Raw genomic sequence first — 24,768 nt, 5'->3', positions numbered from 1 at the left:
TGGATTTGAGTAGAGCTTGGAAACAAGTCTATGCGTGTGTAAGAATTCAAATCTTTTGGCTAGCAAGAGGTCTAAAAGCATGCAATAGTATCCAAAGACTATTAATTCATCATCCAATAAAGATACATAAAATTAAACATCTATGTATACTAGAAATAAGTAGCACTGAATAAGGCACATAACAAATCATCACTCAATAGAGCATGGGAAACTAAAGATACAATACACAAAATAAATTTCAGTTTTTAGGCATTCCTCCTTTTATTTTTTAATAGCATTCAGAGATAAAGAGTTTGGTCCAGTAGATCATGCATATGCATTATAAACACTCAATATGACGGTCCTATCATAAAACAAAACAAAACTAGACACAAATAAAATAAGGACGCTTCAAGTTTTTGCGAAAATTCTATGTTGCTCAAAAAACAGAGTATAGAGGTGCTCAAACCAGGAATTTAAAATGAGTCCAGTGGGGTTGCATGGGCATCCCCAAGCTTATGATATTCATCATACTTGAATCATCTTAGTGTGATATTCCTCCATTCCATGTGAAAAAACTTCAATACAAACTTTTCTGACCATTATTTTCTATGAGTGACATTAGAGGTAAAAAGAAATCATGCATGCTGCTATTTTACTCAAGAATAAAATTATATCTTCATGAACCAGAGATCACATAATGTTCTACTCATTCTAGCATATCAAAAAGATCCAAGTAAAAATCAATTTGACACTCAAAAGAATGGATCTAACAAAGCAAGGCAGAATCTATCCAGAATTTTTGCTACAACAAAACTAAATTTTTAGTACCACTTAGACACCTCAGGAAATTAATCCAGTTTACGTAAAATAGAGGATGAAAATTTTCAGCTACAATATTAAGGACAATTTTTTCGGAGCTACCAGTAAGGAGAAAATTTTTGTGCACAAAAAAGTGCAGCGCAGAAGAAACTCCATATCATGTCTGCAACTTTAAACATCCAAACGGGTAAAAACTTGATACTTCATTTAAAAAATAGAGAGTAAATTAAAATAAAACTAACATGCTACAACAAGCATGCAAAAACAAAAAAAGCACAAATAAAAACATCTCGGGTTGCCTCCCGTAAAGCGCTTTCTTTATAGCCATATAGCTAGGCTTACTTACATGATTCAAGTGACATGGAAATTTTGTGGTAGCATAAATTCTACCTCCTTATTCCTTGGAAATTGTTCCATACACTTATTATGAGTGTACTAAAACTTAACATTCCCTTCCTTCGAATCAATGATAGCCCCTGTTGTTCTCAGAAAAGCTCTCCCAAGGATTATAGGACTAGAGGAATTTCTCCCCATGTCCATAACAATGAAATCAACAGGTACATATGCCATATGTAATTCAACCATAACATCTTTTAATTTTTCTATAGCCTTTTTGGTTGAATCATCAGCAAGCAATAAATCAAAAGAGTATTTTTTCTCCATATTTTTAAGGTCGAGTAATTCATATAGCTCTTTTTAGATAACAGAAACAGTAGATCCTATATCAAGAATAGCATGGTGTGTTTCTTTGTCAATAGATATTAAAATACTGGGAATCCACACATCCTCAAACCTAGGTGGTATCATGTCCTCATTATTATACCTCTGAATCTTTTCTTTAATAACATAGTTAGCAATATAAGAACCAAAGCCAGCTTGATTAACATTGATAGTGGACCTGTAGCAATTTTTTCTAGTATAGCAATCAATTCATTTAAGCTACATTTATCAAGATCCAAGAGTTGTTCCCTAGCTTCACTAAGCATTTTAAATTATTCAATTTTTTTATCATTAGTAGGCTCAAGAGTTTCTTCTCCATTCATAGGACTCAAAGGTGTAGTTTCCTCAACTTCTATATTTTCTCCTTTAAAAATATTTGAATCCTGAAATTGTGATAAAAGAGGTGCAAGAAAATCAGTATATTACAATAAATCATTGTATGTTTCTTCAAACGTGAGAGGTGTTTTTTTTTGCAATAGTTACACAGTTCATGCCAATTGCAGGATGACCTTGGGGTTTTCCTGCAGACATGCTTAATAGAGTACCTTGATTACCACCAAGTTTTGATAAAGCTTTATCCAGTCCAGCATCCTGGTGTTGTAACCCTTGGATTTTAGAGCTAATGGATGCAAGAGATTTATGTAAGCTTTCTATCATGGTGGCATGGCTCGCTACTTTCTCAGTAAGTGTTTTATTCGCCTCTAATTGTTTTTCTAAATCTTCATTAGTTGGAGGCATTATAGCAGGCTTCCACCTATTTCCATTAGATTGTGGGTAAGGGATGAAAGGGTGGCTACTATAATTATTTTGAGTGTATGGAGGCTGGTCATTATTTTAATTATTCCCATACCCATTGTTACCAAAGCTCCTTATAAAATTAACATCCACATTTTCATTTTTGTTGCCAACTAAATCTTGTAAAGGGACATTATCATTATTTTGTTTAGCTATGTATGCAATGATGGCATCAACTTTATTAGATAAAGGTTTTTTCTTCAATTGAATGCAATTTCTTTGTGGGATTAGGTGCTCTTTCAGTATGCCATTGACTATGATTATGCAACATGCTTTCTAATATGGCTTTAGCTTCATGCACAGTTTTTCGCATAAAAGCACCACCCTCAGCAGAATCTATCATGCTTCTAGACATTATGTTTAACCCATTATAGAAAGAGTGTAGGATAGTCCATTCATTAACTCCATGTGATGGACAAGTTTTAAGCATGTTTTTAATTCTTTCCCACGTTGTTGCTACATGTTCATTATTATTTTCTCAAAATGACAATATGCTATTTCTATTATGTAGGATTTTAACAGGTGGATAGTACTTTTTAATGAAAGCCTCTTTAAGATCATCCCAAGAATTAATAGTAGAAGTAGATAAAGACAATAACCATTCTTTGGCATTTCCTCTAAGAGAAAATGTGAATAATTTTAGCTTAACAATATTGTTTTCCACATTTTAAATTTTTGCATATCACAAATTTTGAAGAAATCATGTAAATGCATAGAGGCATCTTCACTATAACTACCGCCAAATTGTTCCCTAGTTATAAAATTTAATAACCCAGGACTTATTTCAAACCTTTCAACAGTTATCTCAAGTGTAGTAATAGGCTTAGCAATAAAATGATCATTAGGAGTGTTTGTGTAGTCACACAATTTAGTATTTCTTTCCCCCATGATTTCCATAAGATTGTTGTTACTACTTTTTTCTGTGTTTTTCAATTTTTAAGAAAGAGAAGTAACAAGCAAAAACTAAAAACAAGCAAACAAAGACTAAAAACAAGACAAAGAAAATACGATACAAAATCTAAAATGGATAGGAGAGCACACAACAATGTTACCTCCCCAAGCTTTGGTGAGAAACGACGCCAGAAAATCTCTTGCAATTGCTTGGTGCTTCTCACGCAGCAACCACTTTAATGCAACTCTTTTTCAGTTCCCCGGCAACGATGCCAGAAAATCTCTTGATGACGTTGGGACTCCAAGTGCAGAGTGTTGCGTCAGCGGAGTATTTCCCCCCACAAGGGTGACTCGAGGGTTTATATCAACCTCTCGGGGAACTGCAGGAAAGAGTATCCTCTCTCTCTCTCTCTTCTTGAAGCACTCCTGCAAGTAAAATAAATGCCGTGTGTCCCCAACTCCGCCGTGTGGTTGTCAAGCACAAGGTTTCGTGTAATTAAATAACACAAGTAGTAATAAAACAAGTAGAAACTAAACTAGATAAAATAACTCTGCAGGAAAGAGTATCCTCTCTCTCTCTCTTCTTGAAGCGCTCCTGCAAGTAAAATAAATGCCGTGTGTCCCCAACTCCGCCGTGTGGTTGTCAAGCACAAGGTTTCGTGTAATTAAATAACACAAGTAGTAATAAAACAAGTAGAAACTAAACTACATAAAATAACTAAGTAAAAAACTATAAAGAGATTGATTGTTTTTGGTTTTGGATGCAAATATGAAAAGTAAATATTTTTATATTTTCGAAATAAAATAGTGCAGCAAATAGAAAACAATGTAAAAGCAATATAAAGGTGCTTCTTATGATAAAAAGTGGACCGGGATTCATGGGTTCACTTGACTATTCTCTCGTAAAGTTGTGGTGGACAAAAAACAATTCATCAATGATATATGAAGGTACAAATAATATTATATGTAAGATCAGAATTAATATGAGCATCACGTCCTAACATAGACATGATGCAACACACCTCTCTTATGCTCCACAAGGAAGAAACTTCATCAATCTTGTATTAAGAATTAACAGAGCATAACAATAAGTACTTTGACATGAAGTTTGAATATCAAATGATGAACATAGCACATGCATTCACTTAATCCATAGTGAGGTAGCAAAAGAAAGGCAAAACCATAATAGATCATGAACGTATAGTCACTATCCAATCACTAAAACATTGCTACTCCATCTAACACACATCACCTCGCACACGCTCTTGCATAGATGTTGGATCAGAAGATAAACTTAAGAACGGGGTACATAATATGCATCTATCAATAAATCTTATAATATAATAAGATCAGATCTCATAAAACAATATCAGAGAACAAGGATCCACCACATAGGTATTACAAATATGACCATAATCATGATAGGCAGTTCATATGGCACTAAGTACTATGAAGAACATGAGAGAAATAGATCAAGCTACTGCCACAAACCCGTAGTCCAGAGGTGGACTACTCCCTTTTGATCATGGTGATGATGATGAAGACGTTGGAGAAGGTGGAGATCCCTCCGGCGGTGATCTCGGCGGAGTTCCCCCCTCCAATCTTCTCTGCAACAGCCTCTGTTTTGGTGTTTCTGTCTTTATGCGGCGCTCTCCTCCCGAGAACTCTTCGGGGCCATATATATACGGGTTTAGGGCAAAATATGTCGGTTCGCGGAAGGATTAGGGCAAATGGACGATCGACGGTCGAACGGAGGTGGGTGGCGCGGCCAGACTTCTGGGCCACGCCACCTATGCTCGTTTGGCCCTCGGGCCTCTCCAGGTTTGCTTCCAGGGTTCACGTTGTTTCCCCCGATGAAAAAAAGATGCTAAAAAAATCCCAGGTCAATTTGACTCCGTATAGGTCTCTGAAAGTGAAAAAATACGCGAAACAGGGTTTTCCTATTCTGCAGGGTTATAAACTAAATAAAGGCGATCATTGGTAAATCCCCATAAATCAATGTAAAACATGGTATTATCATCATATATGTTGCAAATATGTGGGAATTCAATATGATAAAGGACAAAGTTCATATATGCATTTTACATGCATCACCCTCCCATTCCGCACGAAACCAAATAGCAAGTTCAGTATCTTGCAAGAATAAAACAGCTCACCAGATGACGGGCTTTTTTCTCCCACAAGGCGAAAATGGGTTTGCAGTCAACCAAATTATGTGGACAAACAGATCCGACAACAACAATAGAAATAAAAGCCTTTTACCAAGCAAGTTGGGTAGGTTAGATATGAAACCCAACAAAAACAAAAGAAAACCAAAATAAGAAGGAGAAAGAAAAAAAGTAAATTAAGATTCCGCCACATGGATCAGTGATCTTCATGCAGTCCTATTAGAAGCTAAGACTTTCGGTACATTCCAATCCGTCAAGTCACTTTTTACCGCTGTGCCAAAGTTAACTTTGCTCGTTCAATACCTGTTCTAATCTCCTCATACTCTTTAGAATTTCACTCTTAACTGAAACTTCTGAAGGTCTCCGTTGGATATGCTCAAACCATCTTAGTGAGTGTTGGATTAGATTCTAGTCGATCAGTGCCACACCTATTCAAGTCACGTTTTTACTCATGCAGTTTCATGGCGGGTTAAGTTGCAAGAGGGGAAAAAACCCATGCGTGCAACCATACTCGCCCCTAATTGCTTTTGTTAGAGCTCATCTTCTGTTAATGCAGTGTGACTGTGATCCATACTGGGCATGGCCGAGGCCTCGCATGCATATCATGGGTTTGTCACCTGTTTTGCTAAATCTTGCGGCTCCTCCTACTGTGGTGCATGCACTGGAACGTGCCCATGGGGGCGGGCGCATTAACCCCTACCTCCTCAACCAGCCTGCCGCCATTAATCTCCTCCTAGCTCGCTCCATCACCCGCCCTCTCCTCCTCCATCGATCTCCTCGTATAAATCCCCGAGCGCCACACAGCTCACTCCCACACACCAAAGCTTGCTAGCAGCTCACAGAGCCGTGGCAGTCTCAGCCAAGTTTTGCTGTACGTTACTTCCATAGCTAGCGCGCTATAAGTGGTTTGGAGAACCGTGGTGGCTAGGAGCTCCATTCACGAGGTACGTACGTGCGTCCTTGTGGAGGAGATCGATCGACGACGCCCGTCGGCCATGGACAGGGAGCTGTTCAGGACGGTGAAGCAGGCGACCCGGAACCACGCCAGGGTCCTGTACCACCGCCTCGTGTGCCGCCTGCCGCACCTCCTCGCCGTCACGCTGCTCCTCGTCGTGCTCCCGCCGCTGGTCTCCACGCTGTCCCTCGACGCGCTCTGGGCCGACGCGCGCGCCAACGCGCCGCTACTGGCGGCGGCGTGCGCGGGGTGTTTCGCCGCGGCGTACGCCTACGCCATGTCCCGGCCCCGGCCCGTGTTCCTGGTGGACCTCGCCGGGTACAAGCCTGGCCCGGAGCACGAGGCGACGCGCGCGCGGGCCATTCGACAGTTCGGGCTCGCCGGCGGGTTCGACGACGAGAGCATGTCGTTCCAGAAGCGGATGATGGAGCGGTCGGGGCTCGGCGAGGCCACACATTTCCCGGCGTCGCTCATGAGCATCCCCGTCGACATGTGCCTCCGCACCGCTAGGGACGAGTCCGAGGCCGTCGTCTTCGGCGTCGTCGACGAGCTGCTCGCCAAGACCGGCGTGCCCGCCGGGGACATCGGCATCGTCATCGCCAACTCCAGCCTCTACAGCCCGACGCCGTCCTTCGTCTCGCTCATCGTCAACCGGTACCGCCTCCGCGAGGACGTCGTCAGCCACAACCTCAGCGGCATGGGCTGCAGCGCCGGCATCATCGCCATCGACCTCGCCAAGCATCTACTTCAGGTACGTATACATACATACGCCACTCTCCATCCATGCGAATTCAATGCACCACTAGTAGTACCACCAATGCATGGGCGTGTTGGCCTTTACGAGTAGCGACCCATGCATGAAGAGCATGGCCTAGTTTTTTGTGCGGGTCGACAAGGAAGTACTCCTAAGTAGCACTTGACATCGCATCACGCATGTCATTATCATCGAAATGTTGTGACGCACGACCACGACACAACATGGCTGATGGCTAGATAGAGAATAAAATCATGACGTTCCAGCTGAATTTTCATGTAGGTATAGAATACAGGAATACTCCGACATCAAGTGTCCTTTCCTGGTCAACGTATTTACCCCCGTTTGGAGTACTGCATCTGATTTGCAATGCTAATTATTATTGTGCCTCCACTATGGAAATTAATAATTCCACTTTTTATTACGACTATGTTCATCGTGAAATAATGAATATCCTTATCTGAAATGACATAATAAAAAACATGGTCAGAGTGTTACTTTTTATAAACTGAAAATAACATTTATACGTTTTTTAAAATGAATTTTCTCAAGTGTATTCTACAAATCAGAAAAGTTTCATTAAATAATACATAACGTTTTGGTCTACGCAAAAATCCAAAATCATGGTTCCAAAAAGGGTAAAAGTCTCGTATTTGTCACACTTTTTTTTTTGTCTAGATCAGATCTGGTAAGGTATGTCTATAAGATTGTACTCCCTATTTCTTTTGTGCGTGTGCTTGTGTGGATATTTTGAGTTGTTCAAAGATTTCAAATAAAGGGCTACTAGGATCCATAACGATTATTTGTTGTGCCAATGGCCTAAATGCATATGGTGTGAATTAGACGGTGCAACTTACTCTATGTTCCAGATAGATAAGGGGTTTTTTAGGTAGATGGTGGTTTTAGGAGCTATAGTATATAAATCCACACATATTTCTGCTTTCTCCTACCATGCCCTACTATTATGTCCAAAAGCAAATCTATAGCCACCAACAGAGACATGATAGCATGAGAGGATTTGGGGGGTCTGCAGAAAGATGTGTGCATTAACAACCTACCATGCATGCATGTTCTCTGTTGTGCAATGCCTAGTGCTCTTAACAGTGATTGCCCATGCTAACCGAAAACCTTCATCAAGTCTCATACTGTATTATAAATGTTGCCATGCTGCCATAGCATGTCCAATCGTGTAGAAAGTTCAGTTTCGAACAGTTCAGATCAACTGGAGAGGTTATGGGCCATCTTATGCTTAAATGTTGGTCCCGAAAATATGGAGACCCTCGATTCACCATCATAAGCTATGTTTGTCATCGTGGTAGATTGATTTAGCCTCTTCAACTTGTTTTTTTTTTCTGTTGTACTACTACTACCTTCAGTCCGATTTAATCGCCGCGGGATAATACCTACATACTCCCTCCATTAGAATTAATAAAAAAATACAACCTTAGAATCGAGGGAGCATGTCCTAATGCTGCCTCTGCTCTGCGTCGATCTAGTCGGAGTGAGGGAGTCGTTTGATTAACCATTTCTATCCCCACAACCACGAGATGACTGCGCAAGCCCTCTCGCCAGCGACCCGGCCGTATCTACTTGAGCTAATTAACGGACCGACTATTATTGGTACCTGCAACATGTGTGCAGCGAAGGCCGGTCGCAGAGGCAGGGGTGCACCTAGGGCCCCTTGACCGTTGGAGATTGATCGATCCAGTAATAACCAACAAATGCATGTCAGTGTGTACAGCCAGGGTTTACTACTACTCCATGTGACGAGCTGCATCTGCTGGGCTGGGTCACGTCGTGTCTTCCATTTCAGAAAGTTTTGGTCCACGCAGTGCAGAGCAATCAACACACTGCATGCATGCGCGTACTGAACTGAACATGTATAGCATTATTGTGCGACGGAAGAACACGGTGACAAATTCAGTAATGGTGGATGCTAGGACACCCGCGGAAAGAACGCGCGATGTAGCTAGAGAGGTCAGCCGAGGGAGAAGAATCCGTATCAGTGTAGGATTAGTAGCTTGGCGCAATAACTCGGAATCAAAGCCTGTTGTGGTCCATGTCCATGAGATGACCAGTGAACGAATCTGATTCCATGAAATCGATCTGTATGAACAGTCATGCACATGCACCTATGTTTTCTACATGTTGTTGTAAGCAGTATCGTCTACTTACGTATGTTTGATTGGTTTGCTAACGATGGCACGCATGCTTGCAGGTGCACCCGGACACGTATGCGCTGGTGGTGAGCACGGAGAACATCACCCTCAACGCCTACCTCGGCAACAACCGCCCCATGCTCGTCACCAACACGCTCTTCCGCGTCGGCGGCGCCGCCGTGCTGCTCTCCAACCGCCGCGCCGACCGCGCCCGCGCAAAGTACCAGCTCATCCACACCGTGCGCACGCACCGCGGCGCCAGCGACCGCAGCTACGGCTGCGTCACGCAGGAGGAGGACGACACGGGCAAGCGCGTGGGCGTCTCACTCTCCAAGGAGCTCATGTCCGTCGCCGGCGACGCGCTACGCACCAACATCACCACCCTGGGACCGCTCGTGCTCCCGCTCTCCGAGCAGCTCCGCTTCCTCGCCACCGTCGTGCTCAAGCGCGTCTTCCTCCGCGCCGACGTCAAGCCCCACATCCCGGACTTCACCCTCGCGCTCGAGCACTTCTGCATCCACGCCGGGGGCCGCGGCGTGCTCGACGAGCTCGAGCGCAGCCTCAAGCTCAGCGCATGGCACATGGAGCCCTCCAGGATGACGCTCTACCGCTTCGGCAACACCTCCAGCAGCTCCCTCTGGTACGAGCTCTCCTACTGCGAGGCCAAGGGCAGGATCAAGAAGGGCGACAGGGTCTGGCAGATCGCATTTGGATCCGGGTTCAAGTGCAACAGCGCCGTCTGGAAGGCGCTCAGGGCCGTCGACGCCGCAGAGAGCCTCGGCCCGTGGGCGCAGGATGTCGACGTGCTCCCCGTGCACGTGCCCAAGGTCGTGCCAATCGACGACGAGGAGGCATCCTACAAGCCAACAAACTAGTTTCCGAAATTAATCCTCCGTGAATCGAACCTGCAGCTATTTCTAAGTGCGTGCACTATATATAGGGCATTCCTTCCTATACTACTACCGTGTAAATCTGATATGAACCAATGAATGAAGTGCAAAATTGATTATTCTTTTTTTTTCGACATTAATGGGGAACTCGTCTTGGCCGCTTGTTGCATTACGAGTAACTCGAAAGAAGCTGAAGCCAAGAGTATCGAATTAAAATGAATTTGTTAATTCTCGGCCTACTCCTAAACAAGGATTGCATCATCATTTGTGTTATTCATGAGGTGCAACATAGGTTACAGTTGGGATTATTCAGTTGCACACGAGTTACACCTGAGATTTGACTACTTACATGTGCATTGTTGGGGCTGCATCTCGCAGCCCCTCTTCTTCTTCTACCTCACAATCTCACAATCTCTCTCAAGAACACTACACACGCACGCATTAGTCAGAGAGGAAGAAACAAAGCTTCGCCGTGACTCTCTCCCTTGACTCCCACAATGGCTACATCTTTCTCTTTTTACATACTGGTGAACATACGATTACATCAGCCTTATATAGGCTCACACACGGTACCACGCCGCCACTACTGCCACACCACAAGCGACGATCTGAAGTTCCTATTCTTGTGCCTACATGCACCACTAACTGCACGACTAAATCCTCCTGCTGAAATCACGCCAGGAGCACATGACTCGGCCATACCGTCCACCGTCACACGACCTGGCCAGACTAACACGATGCGACCTGGACAATCTCTAGACTGATGCATGCACTAATTACCTACACTAATCAGTCATGCACAAGTGCAGTGACATCTAGTACTCACGCCATGTGCAGAATGTACACTTCATAGCCTAATGTCAAGATTAGTCCTAACATGCATCACATCACTGAATTAATTAAAGTTTTAGTTGACTGCGAATTAGTAACAACCGTTAAAAAATGGCGAGGAAACTAGCCCCTTGTCGCGACACAACAAAGAAGTTTTTGGGAACCGGTGGGCTCGGTAACTTGATTTTGTTTTGTTTGTCTTTTTGAAAAAAAAAAGCATGGCCACCGATGATTTGGATGCACGGCTAGCAGTTCATTGCGCTCGGTGTCGATTTCCTCAAGTTCGACAGACAGTGTGGCCCTTACATGGCAAGACAATAAACATGCACTATCTTCGAAAAAGGCTCGTGCTTCTATATACCCACAACACTGAAATGTTTTATTAAGTGAAACACAAGAATGACTGAGATTAAATGATACCTATTCAAAATTAGGGGTAGGATGACTATGATTAAACAATACCACGCTCGGAGGATTGCACTGTTTTGAGCCATGGGAATCTATGGAAGCACAATCCCTCAAAAAATGTGATGCCTCACAGGAGAGAAGAATAAAAACAGAACGGAAACAGACGGAATGGATTGATGCCACATTTGTTTTCACATTTTCTATGGAAGTGGAAAAGGATACAAAAATCCAAAAATAAATACAGAACCAGATGCAGACCAGATATGGTGCGGAAAGTGGATGTTTGCACGAACCAAGAGATGGCTTGAATGATGAAGAAATGATCAAGCAACACAAGAAACCAACAAACATTGCCCCTAACCCTAGAGCGAGTGCTCAATATATTGGGGAGTAGGGGAAGGTTGAACCGTGCATGCTTTTTAATAAATTTTTGGAAATAGGGAACATATCCCCGTCTCTGCACCCAACCTTCATATATTGCATAGTTTTCGTATTCAGAGTTTACAAATAAAGGATCGCTCAAAGTCTCTACATGAACTAACCAGCGGACCAAAGCATACAAAAGGCTCTATACATCTTGTATTCTAATGGGTTGCAGAGTGCATCTAGAAACCAAATTTTCCCATTGATCTACTAGTAGGAGGTAGACCACATGTGTATCTAGTAGCAAGATCGATGGATAACCTGAAAAATATTTGGAACATTTATCTTATTAAAAACTACATCATTTTGATAATTCTAAATTACCGAAGCTAAAGCACAAACGCACACACGAATAATATCCTTAACTTTTCTATCGATGCCCTAGCCAATTACCAACCATATTAGTAATATTAGCGGAACGAAAGTGAAAGGGAAACTCTTCATACCAATCTTGCAAACGGAAAGTCAAAGGTCATTTCCCTCCGTAAATGTGTTCTATGTGTTCATTAACAATACAAGGATATATAATCGTGTGCTAAAGTGTATTAGCTATTATCTATGTTTAGCACAAGAGGCTGATCGACCCGTTAAGAAGGCACCATTAGTTTTTAAGTTGTGTAGTTTTACATGTTCGTGTCTTTAGACGTTGCACAATGAATGGTTCGGTTCCATTTTTCTGCACAAACCTTTTTGCACTGAATAGCATTCGTGGGAATAATGTTGGAGAGGAATTCCAAGTTTTTTGTTGTTGTTTTGGAGCTCCAGACCGGACTCCCGTGTGTATCAGACCAGAGACTGCACTTCCCCCTCACAAGCCATCCACCATCCCTTAGTTAAAGTCCATTTCAAGTTAATTAAATTCGTAAGTGAAGCAGGGATTTGCTATCCAGCCTAAATTGTAAGATCCAACCATCTCGGTTGTGTTCTCCCCGTGAATTTTCCAACCACCACTAATTAAACTTTTTTTTCAGGATCTATTAATAATCATCAAAATCTCTACAAAGAGCCCCACAAGTAATAAAAAGCACTGGATTTTAGCGTCTTTCTTGTGTGCAAACAACCTACCTAAATCTAGTGGTTTTATGTCGTGCAAATGTAAAGTGGTACTCCCTCCATCCTGGTACACAGGGCTGACCTTTAAAATCTATTTGTCCCAATTTAGGGCTAGACTAAGGCTTGATCAGCTATTATTAGGTGCCATTGAGAATTAAATGAGCCGGTTCCTCTGATTCATGCACGATTAAGTGATTGGGCAACTCACTTCCCGAACAAACTCACTTCACGAACAGACGCATGCAAATAGTGATGCTTGATGGACGCTTCAATTGGCCGCTGGTTTGCCTCCCTATTTAATCGGCTATATTAAGGAGCACACAACGCGACTAGATTTGTTTCCAATTGGCTCAAACCACTTTTACGAAAAATTAGTTCGGCCAATCATTGCACACCTTGGTCGCGGTGCAAAAAATTAGAGGCCCAATAAACCGGGACGGAGGGAGTACCATTTGGTAAATTTGACATGGTGGTTTGGCTGCGTGCTCGAGGCAAGACGGCGAGATAATGGGCATGATGGCAGTGCTCGTCTGCGAGCAAGGGCAAAGCGGCGACTCTTTGCAGCGAAGTGAAGCGCGAGCATGGAAAGAGGGTGCATTGGACGGCGAAGGTGGTTGTGGTCAGGTGGGGGAATAACCGAAGAAGAGTTCGATGGAGGGAGAAGACATTATTTTTTTTAGACATTTGGACTATTTTAAATTACACTCAGGTGTGGCATCCAATCCACTATATCAAATAACTCATATTGTGTCAAGAAGTGGTCAACATCAAGAGACAAGCTCAGCAAGACCGGGTGATACAAGATGGGGTTCACATCATAGAACTCTAATTCGTTTACATCAAATGTGGGATTCTGTGGTTGAAGTGCTCGGATGTATTGTTGAGGATGATAGAGGCGTGGCTTCAGGTTATCTCATAAACATGGAAACCTTTAAATTTGTTATTATCTTGCATTTGATGCTTCGAGTACTTGGTTTAACCAATGATTTGTCGCAAGCACCACAACAAAAAGATCAAAACATAGTTAGTGCCATGAATATGATTATCTCGGTGAAAAGTCTATTGTAGAAGTTGAGAGATGATGGGTGGGAGCCTCTCTTGTTGGCTGCTACTAACTTTTGCATGGGAAGAAATATTTTGGTGCCAAGTATGGATGATAATATTTATGCTAGAGGATACCCAAGGAGCTCACACAAAATGGTCACCAACTTGCATCGTTACAACATACAAATATTCAATGAGGTGATTGACAGAAACATAGTTGAGTTCAATCATCGATTTAGTGAAACTTCCACACATTTGTTGAAGTGCATTGCATGCCTAGATCCTAGGGATTCATTTGGCAGCTTTGATCATGAGAAGCTACTTGAGCTTGCAAATATTTACTTTGTTGATTTCTCTTCACAAGATTGCTATCTTTTGATTGATCAACTCAACATATATGTTGATGTGATGAGAAGAGGCCCAAATTTCTAGGCTTGTGGTAGTATCAATGGTCTAGCTCTCGAGTAGGTTAAAACTGGACAACATTTGGTATTTCCAACGGTTTATCGCCTCACTAGGCTTGCATTGATATTACAGGCGGCGACATCATCAGTTGAGAGGGTTTTCTCATGATGTATATTATAAACATGGATCTTCGAAATAAGATAATTAAGTGATGATTGGATCAATGATCTGATGATATGCTTTGTTGAACGAGATATATTTGCAAATATATCCGACAAGCAGATTATGTTACTTTTTCACGCCTTGAAGAACCGCCGGGTCATTTACCTCGAAAATTTCATGCTGCTGCTACTAGTACAACTTAGTGGTATAATGCAATCTTATCAACCACCTTTACAATTTTGCTAAGATTTGCACTAATATTTTTTTCTTTATTCACATATTGTATGTCTCGTTTCAACTTTACTCTTTACCCCCTTCGAGAATATTATTATGGACTTATGGTTGAAAAGGGCATCTCACGGGGCTGAAATCCATGTTAGAAGGTTTTAAGTGTATTTTGTGCCTTTTCATGTTACTTTGATAGTTTTATTTCATTGATCACGACAGTTAAATTACGTTTACAATGTAACCCTATGAATTTTATCTATTAAACTTGCATTTTCGCGTCAATTTTTTTCCCAAAATTGTTCACCTCGGCAAACCAAAATTCCTGGGTCCGCCACTGTTTACAATGTAACCCTATGAATTTTATCTAACAAACTTGCATTTTCGCGTCAATATTTTTCCCAAAATTGTTCGCCCCGGCAAACCAAAATTCATGGGTCCGCCACTGTATTTATGCCACCTCAACCCTGACGATGGGTCATAGAGGTTAGAAACGGTGTCAATTCATGTTTAACTGAATTTTAGCTTTTATTGCAAACAACCTACCAAAATCTAATGGTTTTATGTCCCACAAACATAATCTAGTACTATATGGTAAATTTAACGCATAATGTGGTGTTTTTTATGCTATATAGTCTCTGATCAGCGAACCATAGAAAATCATACGAGCTGACACCGGAAAACAGCCCGTCGTTTTCCTTTTGTGAGGAAGCAGCCGTCTTTTTCAGACCCATACGGCGCCTACCTGGCTACATGCACGAATCTTGCGCGCAGCTTTCTTTGATCATTTTCGTCGCGTCTATGCCCAGATTGGCATGGATAAGCGACGGACCAATACGCGAAGAATCAGAGTCGCATTGACCTGGTGGCTGAATGCAGGCCCGCAGATGCAATGCATCCGGAGAACGTAAATGCAGCTAACGAACGATTGAGCAGGCACGCCGGCCGGCAGCCAAACAACCCGTTCCCAGCAATCATGGGACGAATTTCGGGAGGCGACCGCTGTCACGTCGTCATTGGCACGCATCCTCCACGCTTCACGGATCAGCTAGCAGGGGCGGTCGGGCATGCTAATGAAGAAGCTAGCCATGGCGATCTGGCGATGGGCAGCGGCACGGCGCAGTGTCGCCGGACGGTCACCGACGTGAGCCGTGTCGGCGCATGGCACGGCCGGCATGCATGCGTGCGTCTTCTGCCCATCCGTATATATGTCCTCGTCGGTCATCTGTCCACCGTCCGAACATCGCCGCCAAACAAAGAAACCTACGCCACCGGACGTTGGTCCTCGACCTCCAGACGGGCACAATCGCCGCCCGGCGGCTAGGTTTTGCCGGCGTGACTCCTCTCTCGGCAGTGTCGGGCAGCTGTGAAGAAAAATCTCGTACCCGGTAGGAGGTGGCTTGGAGTTTTGTGGCGCAAACAGGAAAAGTCATTTACATCTTGTCTTCTGGATGCATTTGTGTGGTGCAATCAAGTTAGAGGCTTTCAAGGAAGACCTAGAACACTGTCAAATGGGGAGGAATAATTTGTTGAGTCAATGAATTATGAACAGACAAATCGGTGCCCTGTATTCGGCACTGCTGATAATTTGACACCCTTTTTGTTTGCAATGGTTTTAGTTTAGGATACCAGTAAACTTTGGCTCGCTGTCTCTTCCTAGATAGATCGTGAGAGAGACTATCGATGCATGACGGGCACACCTTTTCAACAATCGGCATAGGTAATAAGGCCAAATGTTTCCATGCGTTTCGCTATTCACCACAATCTCCCCTAAAGCATCGCTTTGCCCGATGCCGACCTCGCGAGGACACGTGGAGCCCTAGGGACGGTGCATGCTCCTCTCGGGCTTGGTTCCACCGCATGTTAGGTCGCCAGATTCCCTCCACGCACTAGCCCAGGCACGATCATGTTGAAAAATTCATAAAGACTTAAATTCTCTACAATTTCTATGCGAATCCTTTGAATCAAAGAGGTGTGTAGTCTTTTTCTTTTTATTTTCTTGTTTCACCTTTGTGTTCTTGTTTACCTTTCTCTCCCTACCATTTTATGTTCCAATAGCGGTGGTATAAGAGGGAACGACGGGCAATATCTCCTTAGGTTCGATTAATACTTGGAATGCCTTCCATGAAAGGTACTACGGTGTTCCTTGCGCTTGCGGTCATCAAGAAATAATGGCGGAAAGGGGGTCACAAATGTTCACATGAACGAATCTTTAGTACTCCGTGAACTGAAAAGCATATGTCATTAGCAAAGGAATCAAGAATAATTTTGTGGCAAAGTCTAGTTTGGAAATTCCTTAGAAAACATGAAGGAATCATCACCATAGATTGTAGAACTGCATAGGGGAGGTCATGGAGAATAGGGTGAGAAATGAAACCACAAGTTCTAGCTTTGATTTGTAATTGTGATGATAAGAAACAAATAAGGTGGTCAAAGAACATAGGAAAATTTAGTTACGTGATTTTGGCTTGTTTTGGTCCCTCCACGGCATTGATATATTGATGCCATTTTACTTTGAATTTACTTTACAAGGTATGGCTGGTGACAACATTGGCTTCATGTACAATATGCACGAGGCCAAGATCACATGAGTTATGTTTCAATAATAAAAGGTTGTGTGCATCAACTGATGCATACCGCGGCATTCCCCATTTCGAAAAAATGAGGATTTGAAGCTGGAATAAGGATGAACTACATGTTGAAGGATCTAAACTAGTTCACTATACATGGCAACATGTTTTCTGAAACTAAACAAGTAATGCCATTGATTGCGGGCAGAATTGTTCTAAAATCACAGTGGTTGCACAAAGCTTTTATACATGTTGTCGCCTATGTTGGAGAAAATAAAACACAATATCATGACTTTACATTAATAAGTTGTGTGCATATTTTGCTTTGTACGCCTTAGTCGCTATATTAAGCCATTGGGCCCGTGTCCAACTATTATCGCCTCCTTTCATGTCTAACCTCAGGATAAAAAATTCACTAACTTTACGCTGAACTCGACAATTTCAAAATCCAAAATTGCAATTTTAGACGCCTAAGTACTGCACAATTTTAGTTGACTGAATAAATTTCCAGTCAAATGGGAGTTATAAAAAACATGTAAATTTTTGGATGCAATGAAGCCATACTTAATTTGCATTGCGAACATTAAAATAAGAAGTCACATCATATGTTTTTTTTTTTGCGAAAATTCCACCGATCTATTAATAATCATCAACGGTAGTACAAAGATGCCTAAAAGTAATAAAAATTACAAAAAGGTCATTGGACCACCTAGCGACGACTACAAACACTAGCACGAGCCGAAGGCGCGCCGCCGTCCTCGCCCCTCCATCACCGGAGCCAGGCAAAGCTTGTCGTAGTAGAGCTTGTTGTAGTAGACAGACGGGAAGTCGTCGTGCTAAGGCCCCAAAGGACCAGCGCACCAGAGCAACAACCATCGCCAATGATGACAACCATAGATCGGAAGAGACTGACCTGAAACCACACAATCGAACACGAGAGACGACCGGATCTCTGGAGATCCGCCGGACACACAACTCCACACGCCCTCCGCCGACGCTAGATGCACCACCGGAGCGAGGATATAACGGGGAGGACCTTATTCTGACTTCAGGAAGTAGCCGCCGCCTCACCATCCCGAAGAAGACACCGAGAACAAACTAAACGAAGAACTGAAACCTTCCCGCCGGCGAGAGGCTGCGGTCCGCCACACCTCCAAGGCCCCAAGGCCACCGGAGGCGGAGCGGACCAGCAGCGTCGCCGACGAGAGGGACGAAACCCTAGATGGGTTTTGAGCCACCTCCTGATCGCCTGTGTCTTTCCCGTACCGGTTCGTATGAGTCACATCATATGTTGAACAGACGAAGATCCAGCAGGGCATGGATTAGATCTAGGCTAGATTCGTTCAGCCATTTTATGTCAAGATTAGGATATGGCATAAAGAACCATTAATCGAAGAACATGGACCTTTTGCATCACCAAACAGTGGACGGCGGTCCCACGATTAAATGAACATGAACAACGAACTGTTCAGAGACCATGGGTCCCAAGTGACCAAGCCCCAACATAATTTGTATAACTGCAGTACTAATTCAAATCAACCTGCATCCATTCTCATGATACTGCCAGTTCTCATGCTACACGACCGAGCAAGAAGAAGAATGAAGCGGAAGGCACACGCCCTGAGATATGCACACCATGTGGATGCAGTTGCTGGCACATGTCGTTAGTCTTCAGAATTCTATCATTCTATGGGTGCATGTGCATCAATCGTTCACAAGCTTTGTGTTGACATTGCATCACTCTAAGAATGTAGAGTGTGCATTCAGTAGTCAAGCTGTGACTTGCAGTCTTGCATTATCTAATGTTGTAGGTTAGTTTTTTTTCTTGGCTTGGTCATGTTTATACTTTTACTACTGTAACAGAAACCAGATTCAAATACTCCCTCCGTTCTAATTTTTTTTTGACGGTGGGAGTATATGGATTGCAACTTTTCTTCTTTGGGTTTAAGTGAATGAAAGGGTGATCTGTTTTCGCTCGGTTCCCCCTAATTGAATGTACGTCCTTGTGAAGCCTGTGTGAAACTGTGAACAAAGACTTCAGCAAGGGTACGTGGATCCATTTATTGTTAGCTAGTCTGAGTCGATCAGGTACAGGCAGGTGCAAAGTGAACACATGCTGTTTATTGCACGCACGTACTAGTGTTCATCACGGCATTGCGCATTCTCTCAGCTGGCTACCGGTTTCTCTGGCATTGGCATATACTACAGGGTCGATAAGGATTAGCATGTGCAAGTTGGATGTCGTACTGCTTGCACCTTACGAGTTGTGCGCACTTGGTGCGCGTTGTCCCTTCGAAAGACGAATTCATAGATCAACAGTGCTTTATGAGTTGTGCGCATTCACTACGGAATGTTGGGTGGAAGTTGTTCCTTTTGTTTTGCGGTTATCCTTTTTTTAAACAAAAATAAAAGATTTACTGTATTTATTAATTAAAAAATGTCCAGATATTTAAAGAGAAATAGAGTGAAAACTGAATATCTGATACACTCATGGTCAAGCCCACCCAAACGACAACACGGCAAGGCAGCACCCACACTCTTACCGAACAAAACAGAGATGTGTCCACTCTCGCCGAAGATATATCGGAGACCACAACAGGACGTCAAGTCGTCAACCACACCAACACAACTAACGGTGACCCACTCTATCAAACTAGTTGATCTCTCACCACTACTAAAAAGAAAAAGCCACGTCTGCTATCAAAGGAGTAGACATGGAACGCTCCCACAAATGTGAAGAAGTCTGCATCCACAAGACCATGCGACAAAAGTGGTGCCCGACACGCTGCCGACCAACATCAAGAGCCAATTCATCGTCCACATGACAAAAATTTAACAAAGTTGACGAACACTCGAAGTCGCCACTCTAATTTTCCGCTGCTCCGCCATGCCCTACGCGATCAACCAGTTACATGCCATCCCTAAGGGTCAATAATTGAGTATGTGCCAAACATCGCTGGAAACTTGTCGATCAACGCAAGCATGACGGAATGAGATGAGTTCAGAGGCTATGGTTGCTACGTACTAACATACATTTTGCATCGGGTACCAACTGTACACTAGTGTTGCTTTTTCATACTCACGTAGCAGACAAGTGCTTCTCCTTGTTGAAAAAAAAAGTTATTCTCAAAAAAAAAAAACGTAGCAGACAAGTAACAAAATATTCATCTCAAATAGGCTCAAACGTACGTAGCTCCGTTCTTTAGCCCAACACTGGCTTTGCTACACAGGGCCTCGATCAGCTACTTTGTTGGTATTGCCTGATCTGGCCATTCTTTATTAAGGGAAAGTGGGCTTGCTGTCGGAGGTGGAAGGAACAAAGTGTATGAAACTGCTTTGTTGGGCTTATGACTGTGATCTTTTCCGGGCCTCATGTATTTGTACTTCAGCCACTAATATGAAATGGATCTTATTTCTGCCACTATCTAAAAGAAGAAGATTATTATACAGTTTTTTCCCTAGCGAAAAAACTAGGGTTTCTCTGTCCTCCGACGGTGGCACCATCGAGAGTTCCGCTATGTCCGATCAGATCGCGTGTCCATGGCATCGAAGAAAGATCACACGAGGGAGACGGAGAAGGTCTCAGAGAAGGAAACGGGTGAAGACCCGTAAGAAGAAATCAGAAACAGGAGGTCCTAGTAGTTGGGCTCCGGTGGAGGAACTTCTAGGACGCTCGAACCTAGATGAAGAGGCAGATGCGGGATTTGTCTGGGAGGTTGAGGTGAAGTATTCAGCGGTGAAAGCAAAATGGCTAGCCATTGCAAAGGTCCATACTCAGCGAGGGTTCAGCCCTAGTGCGCTTTATGCTGATAACTGATATGCTTGGAACCTGGCAAAAGATGTCACGCGGAGGAAGATCGAAGACAACTTGTTCATAGTCCAGTTTGCCTGCCTTGGGGATTGGAACAAGGCGATGAATCAAGGACCATGGGTTTTCAGGAATCAAGCGGTGATGATGGAGAAATATGATGGGGTTTTAAACCCTAGATTTGTTGTCTTAAAAAAATCATTGTTTGGGTTCCCATACATGCTCTTGAAAGATGTAGTCATCTGAGGCATGTGTAGGAATATGGGAGAAAAAGGAAGTACAAATCAAAAGCACGGTTAGTTATGTTGGTGAGTTCGTCAGAATACAAGTAAGGTTAGATGTTAATTACAAGCTCACTAGGTTCACTAGGTTCGTATCTATGACAAAAGGAAAACATAAGGAATGGTATCAAGTGAGCTATGAGAAGTTGCCGACCTTTTGTAATAATTGTGGTCATCTAGGGCACTGGCATGAGGAATGTGGTGATGGGGTTCATGATGAGTCAAAATTTGAGTGGGGCGATTTCATGTTAGCTAGAGGTAGTCATGGCATGGGGCGTGGAAGGGGAGGTGGACGCAGTTCAGCTCCAGGACGTGTTGCATTCATGCGTAGAATGGGTAACCCAAATACTGCTGCACGGGATAACCAAGAGTGGATGAATGAGGGTGCTGAAAGAACAAATACAACTGAAACATCGAAGGAGGGTGGCGGAGGAAATACAAGAAAACGTCTCAACTTTGAGGGAATGAAAAATCCTGAAAACACTTTACTGCTTCCTGGTCCAGGGGCAAAGTATCAGATAGATAGCGTAGGTTTGTTTGATAATGAAAACAATGGAGAGGGTATAATTCTAGAAGGTACGCCTGGAAAGGTGCAGCCCCCAAATAGGACAAAGGTGGACGATGGATCAAATAACAATAGCAGTGGAAACCCAATATTGGCGGCCTCCGGGATGGAGGCTATCCGGGAGCAATGAAAATGTTAACCTGGAATTGTCGCGGTCTCAAAAAGGCTTCGCAATTTGGGATCTACTGGACATCATCAACCGTAGAAGCCCATATATTGTTCTTTTTGTTGTAGACTCATTTGGAGTTGTTCCCGGCAGAAATGTTAAGGAGGAAGTTGTGAATGGATTTTAAGGAGGTTGTTGCTAGTGACAGAAGGATTGTGGTTTAATTATTTTTAGGAAAAAAGAGGAGGAGTTGTTAGTAAGAGACATAACGCAAAATTTCGTAGATGTTATGATAGGAGTTGGGCAGGATAATGTGTGGATATTTACTGGAGTGTACAGTGAGCCTAGATTGGAAAATAAAAATCTAACTTGGCAGAGACTACGAGATTTGAGCCTTATTTCTGATATGCCATGGTTAGTTATGGATGATCTTAATGATATTCTTTATCCTTTCGAGAAGGAAGGTGGTAGATCTAGACCCGCTCGCTGCACGGAAGCTTTTAGAGATTCTCTGTTGATTGTAATCTTGAGGATGTTGGATATATAGGTGAAAATTTCACTTGGCATAGGGGGGAGATTAGGGAAAGGCTTGACAAGGCACTTGCTAATGTGTCTTGGAGTGCTAAGTTTCCTGACTCTAGTCTTGACCACTTGGACTACTATCGTTCTAATCACATTCTGATGTGTATTGAGGAGCAGGTTCAAGGTCCATAAGTGCTAAGATTTGAAGCCCGCTAGTTAAAGGAGAAAAGTTTCATGGATATTGTGCAAGGGGCCTGGGATTCGACCAGCCCACAAAGTTTGAATATGTCTTTGGCGGGAAAACTTGCCAAGGTGCATGATCATCTTCATAAGTGGGATAGAACAGTGTTGAAGAAGTCAAAAAATAATCTGAGGAAAACCCAATGTGAGTTGGAAAATGTGGTGCGGCAAACTCTATCCCCTGAAGTGCGGAAAACGGAGCTATTAGAGGAATTGAGAGGCTTTTGGAGATGGAGGAAATTCGTTGGGCACAAAGGAGTCGTATTAATTGGCTTCAATATGGAGACAAGAATACAAGTTATTTCCATATTTTGCTACTGCAAGGAGAAAAAAATAACCGGATTAAGAAATTGGTGGATGAACATGGTAATGTCCTGGAGGGAATGGCTTGTTTCAGGATATTTTACAGGTCTCGTTGCAACCGAAGTTGATGAACCTAATACAGCGCTGTTAAATAAAGTTACTTCAAGGATTTCAGCAGAGATGAATGGTGAGGAAGCCATATACTGCTGCAGAAGTTAAGAAGGCATTATTCTCTATTGGAGACACTAAGGCTCCTGGTATGGATGGTCTTCATGCAATTTTCTTTAAAAAATGATGGAATATCCTAGAGAACGGAAGGGTGATGTTGGTGCAAGTCTTGCGCTATTAATTGCACGAAGAAACCACGACCATCTCACGGAAGCTTCGCCATTGCCTTCACCTAGCTACCGCTCGGCCTATCGCGCCCAAAACTCCCAGAGAGGAATTAAGGTCCAGCTAACAGTTTCTAGGCCCGACTGATGAGTAGACGTCAAGGTAGATTGTCAAAGTAGCAGCGGCCCAAAGATGTTGGGCTAGCAATGAAACACGTGGTGACGGGTGAAAATCTCGTTTTACGATATTTGACAAAAAAAAACCTAAGAGACCCTGCGGACAAGACCGGTCCATCCAAAGCATTGAACAACCCGATCCAACGGTTTGAGCGCAAAATTGTGAGTTATATTGATATAGTTAATATCTTTTTTTGAGTGGCTGATATAGTTAATATCATCATTCACTTTGATACACACGCTTCCTCCTTCTACGCATTCGAAGACCTCGCTTTTTGGAAATAAAGACCCATTCAAGAACTTGCATGGCACCTATAAAAAACCACTATAGCAAAGTTAGCCTAGTCATAATAGGGAGTAACATAGAGTAGTAACATGCATATGTTTCTAATATATGTTACTACCTTCATAATGGGGAGTAACATATTTATGGTATCACGTAAACTCATATTTATTATGTTGTAGACTTATCTTTGTCTTATAATAACATAGCTAGTTACTACAAGATACCTCTCACCATTTAATAGCATGCCATGTTATCTTAATGCCTATGTGGCATTGTATGTAGGTGCATGTTACTATTTTAGTCACGCCCACTATGAGTAGTTATATCGGTATTATAGCCGGAAATCAACTTTTAATCTTAGGTGTATATGCTCCTTGGTCCTGCCAACATGAAAAACATATTAAAAGAACTATGGAAGAAAAATCACGCATAGATCTCGATATTCTATGTCTTCACATCATGAAAAACGTTTTAAAAGAACTTTTATTTAACACCAAATTTTGTCTTTTATACATGACATAAAAAATTAATTTTTTATGAAACAACTTTGTGAGCACGTAAAACATCGGGATGGATGATGCATGCCATTTTTTTGTTGATATTTTTGAACATTTTTAATGTGTTTACCACTTTTTAAAAACCGTATATATGCTTCTGGGTGAAAACCAGTATACCGATATTTAAAACCATGATCTCCATCCATATACTCTTCTGATTTGAGCTGCATTTCATAGTTAGACATTCACTGACACACCAGTAATCTAGACTATTATACTATCCTTGATTATTTGTTTCTCCATAATTTACTGACACTAAGCAAGCAAAGGATGGTTAAGTAGCTGAGATCTGCTGTCTACTCTCCAATGTTTAGATTTTTTTTTTTTTTTTTGAGAA

General features: G+C 42.6%; 1 protein-coding gene across 1 annotated transcript; it reads left to right on the top strand.

Moving 5' to 3' along the window:
• The first annotated feature begins 6,189 nt into the window (after nt 1-6,189).
• LOC124694760 (probable 3-ketoacyl-CoA synthase 20) lies at nt 6,190-10,118 on the top strand. Its single transcript, XM_047227711.1, has 2 exons — nt 6,190-7,081; nt 9,303-10,118. The coding sequence occupies exons 1-2, from the start codon at nt 6,371-6,373 to the stop codon at nt 10,116-10,118; spliced, it is 1,527 nt and encodes a 508-aa protein (XP_047083667.1). The 5' UTR covers nt 6,190-6,370.
• Nucleotides 10,119-24,768: the final 14,650 nt, after the last annotated feature.

Source organism: Lolium rigidum, chromosome 3, assembly GCF_022539505.1.
Source record: "Lolium rigidum isolate FL_2022 chromosome 3, APGP_CSIRO_Lrig_0.1, whole genome shotgun sequence".
In the NCBI taxonomy this organism is placed as follows: Eukaryota; Viridiplantae; Streptophyta; class Magnoliopsida; order Poales; family Poaceae; genus Lolium; species Lolium rigidum.
Note: the sequence above shows the minus strand (reverse complement) of the source record. Positions and strands in the feature narration are given on the sequence as shown.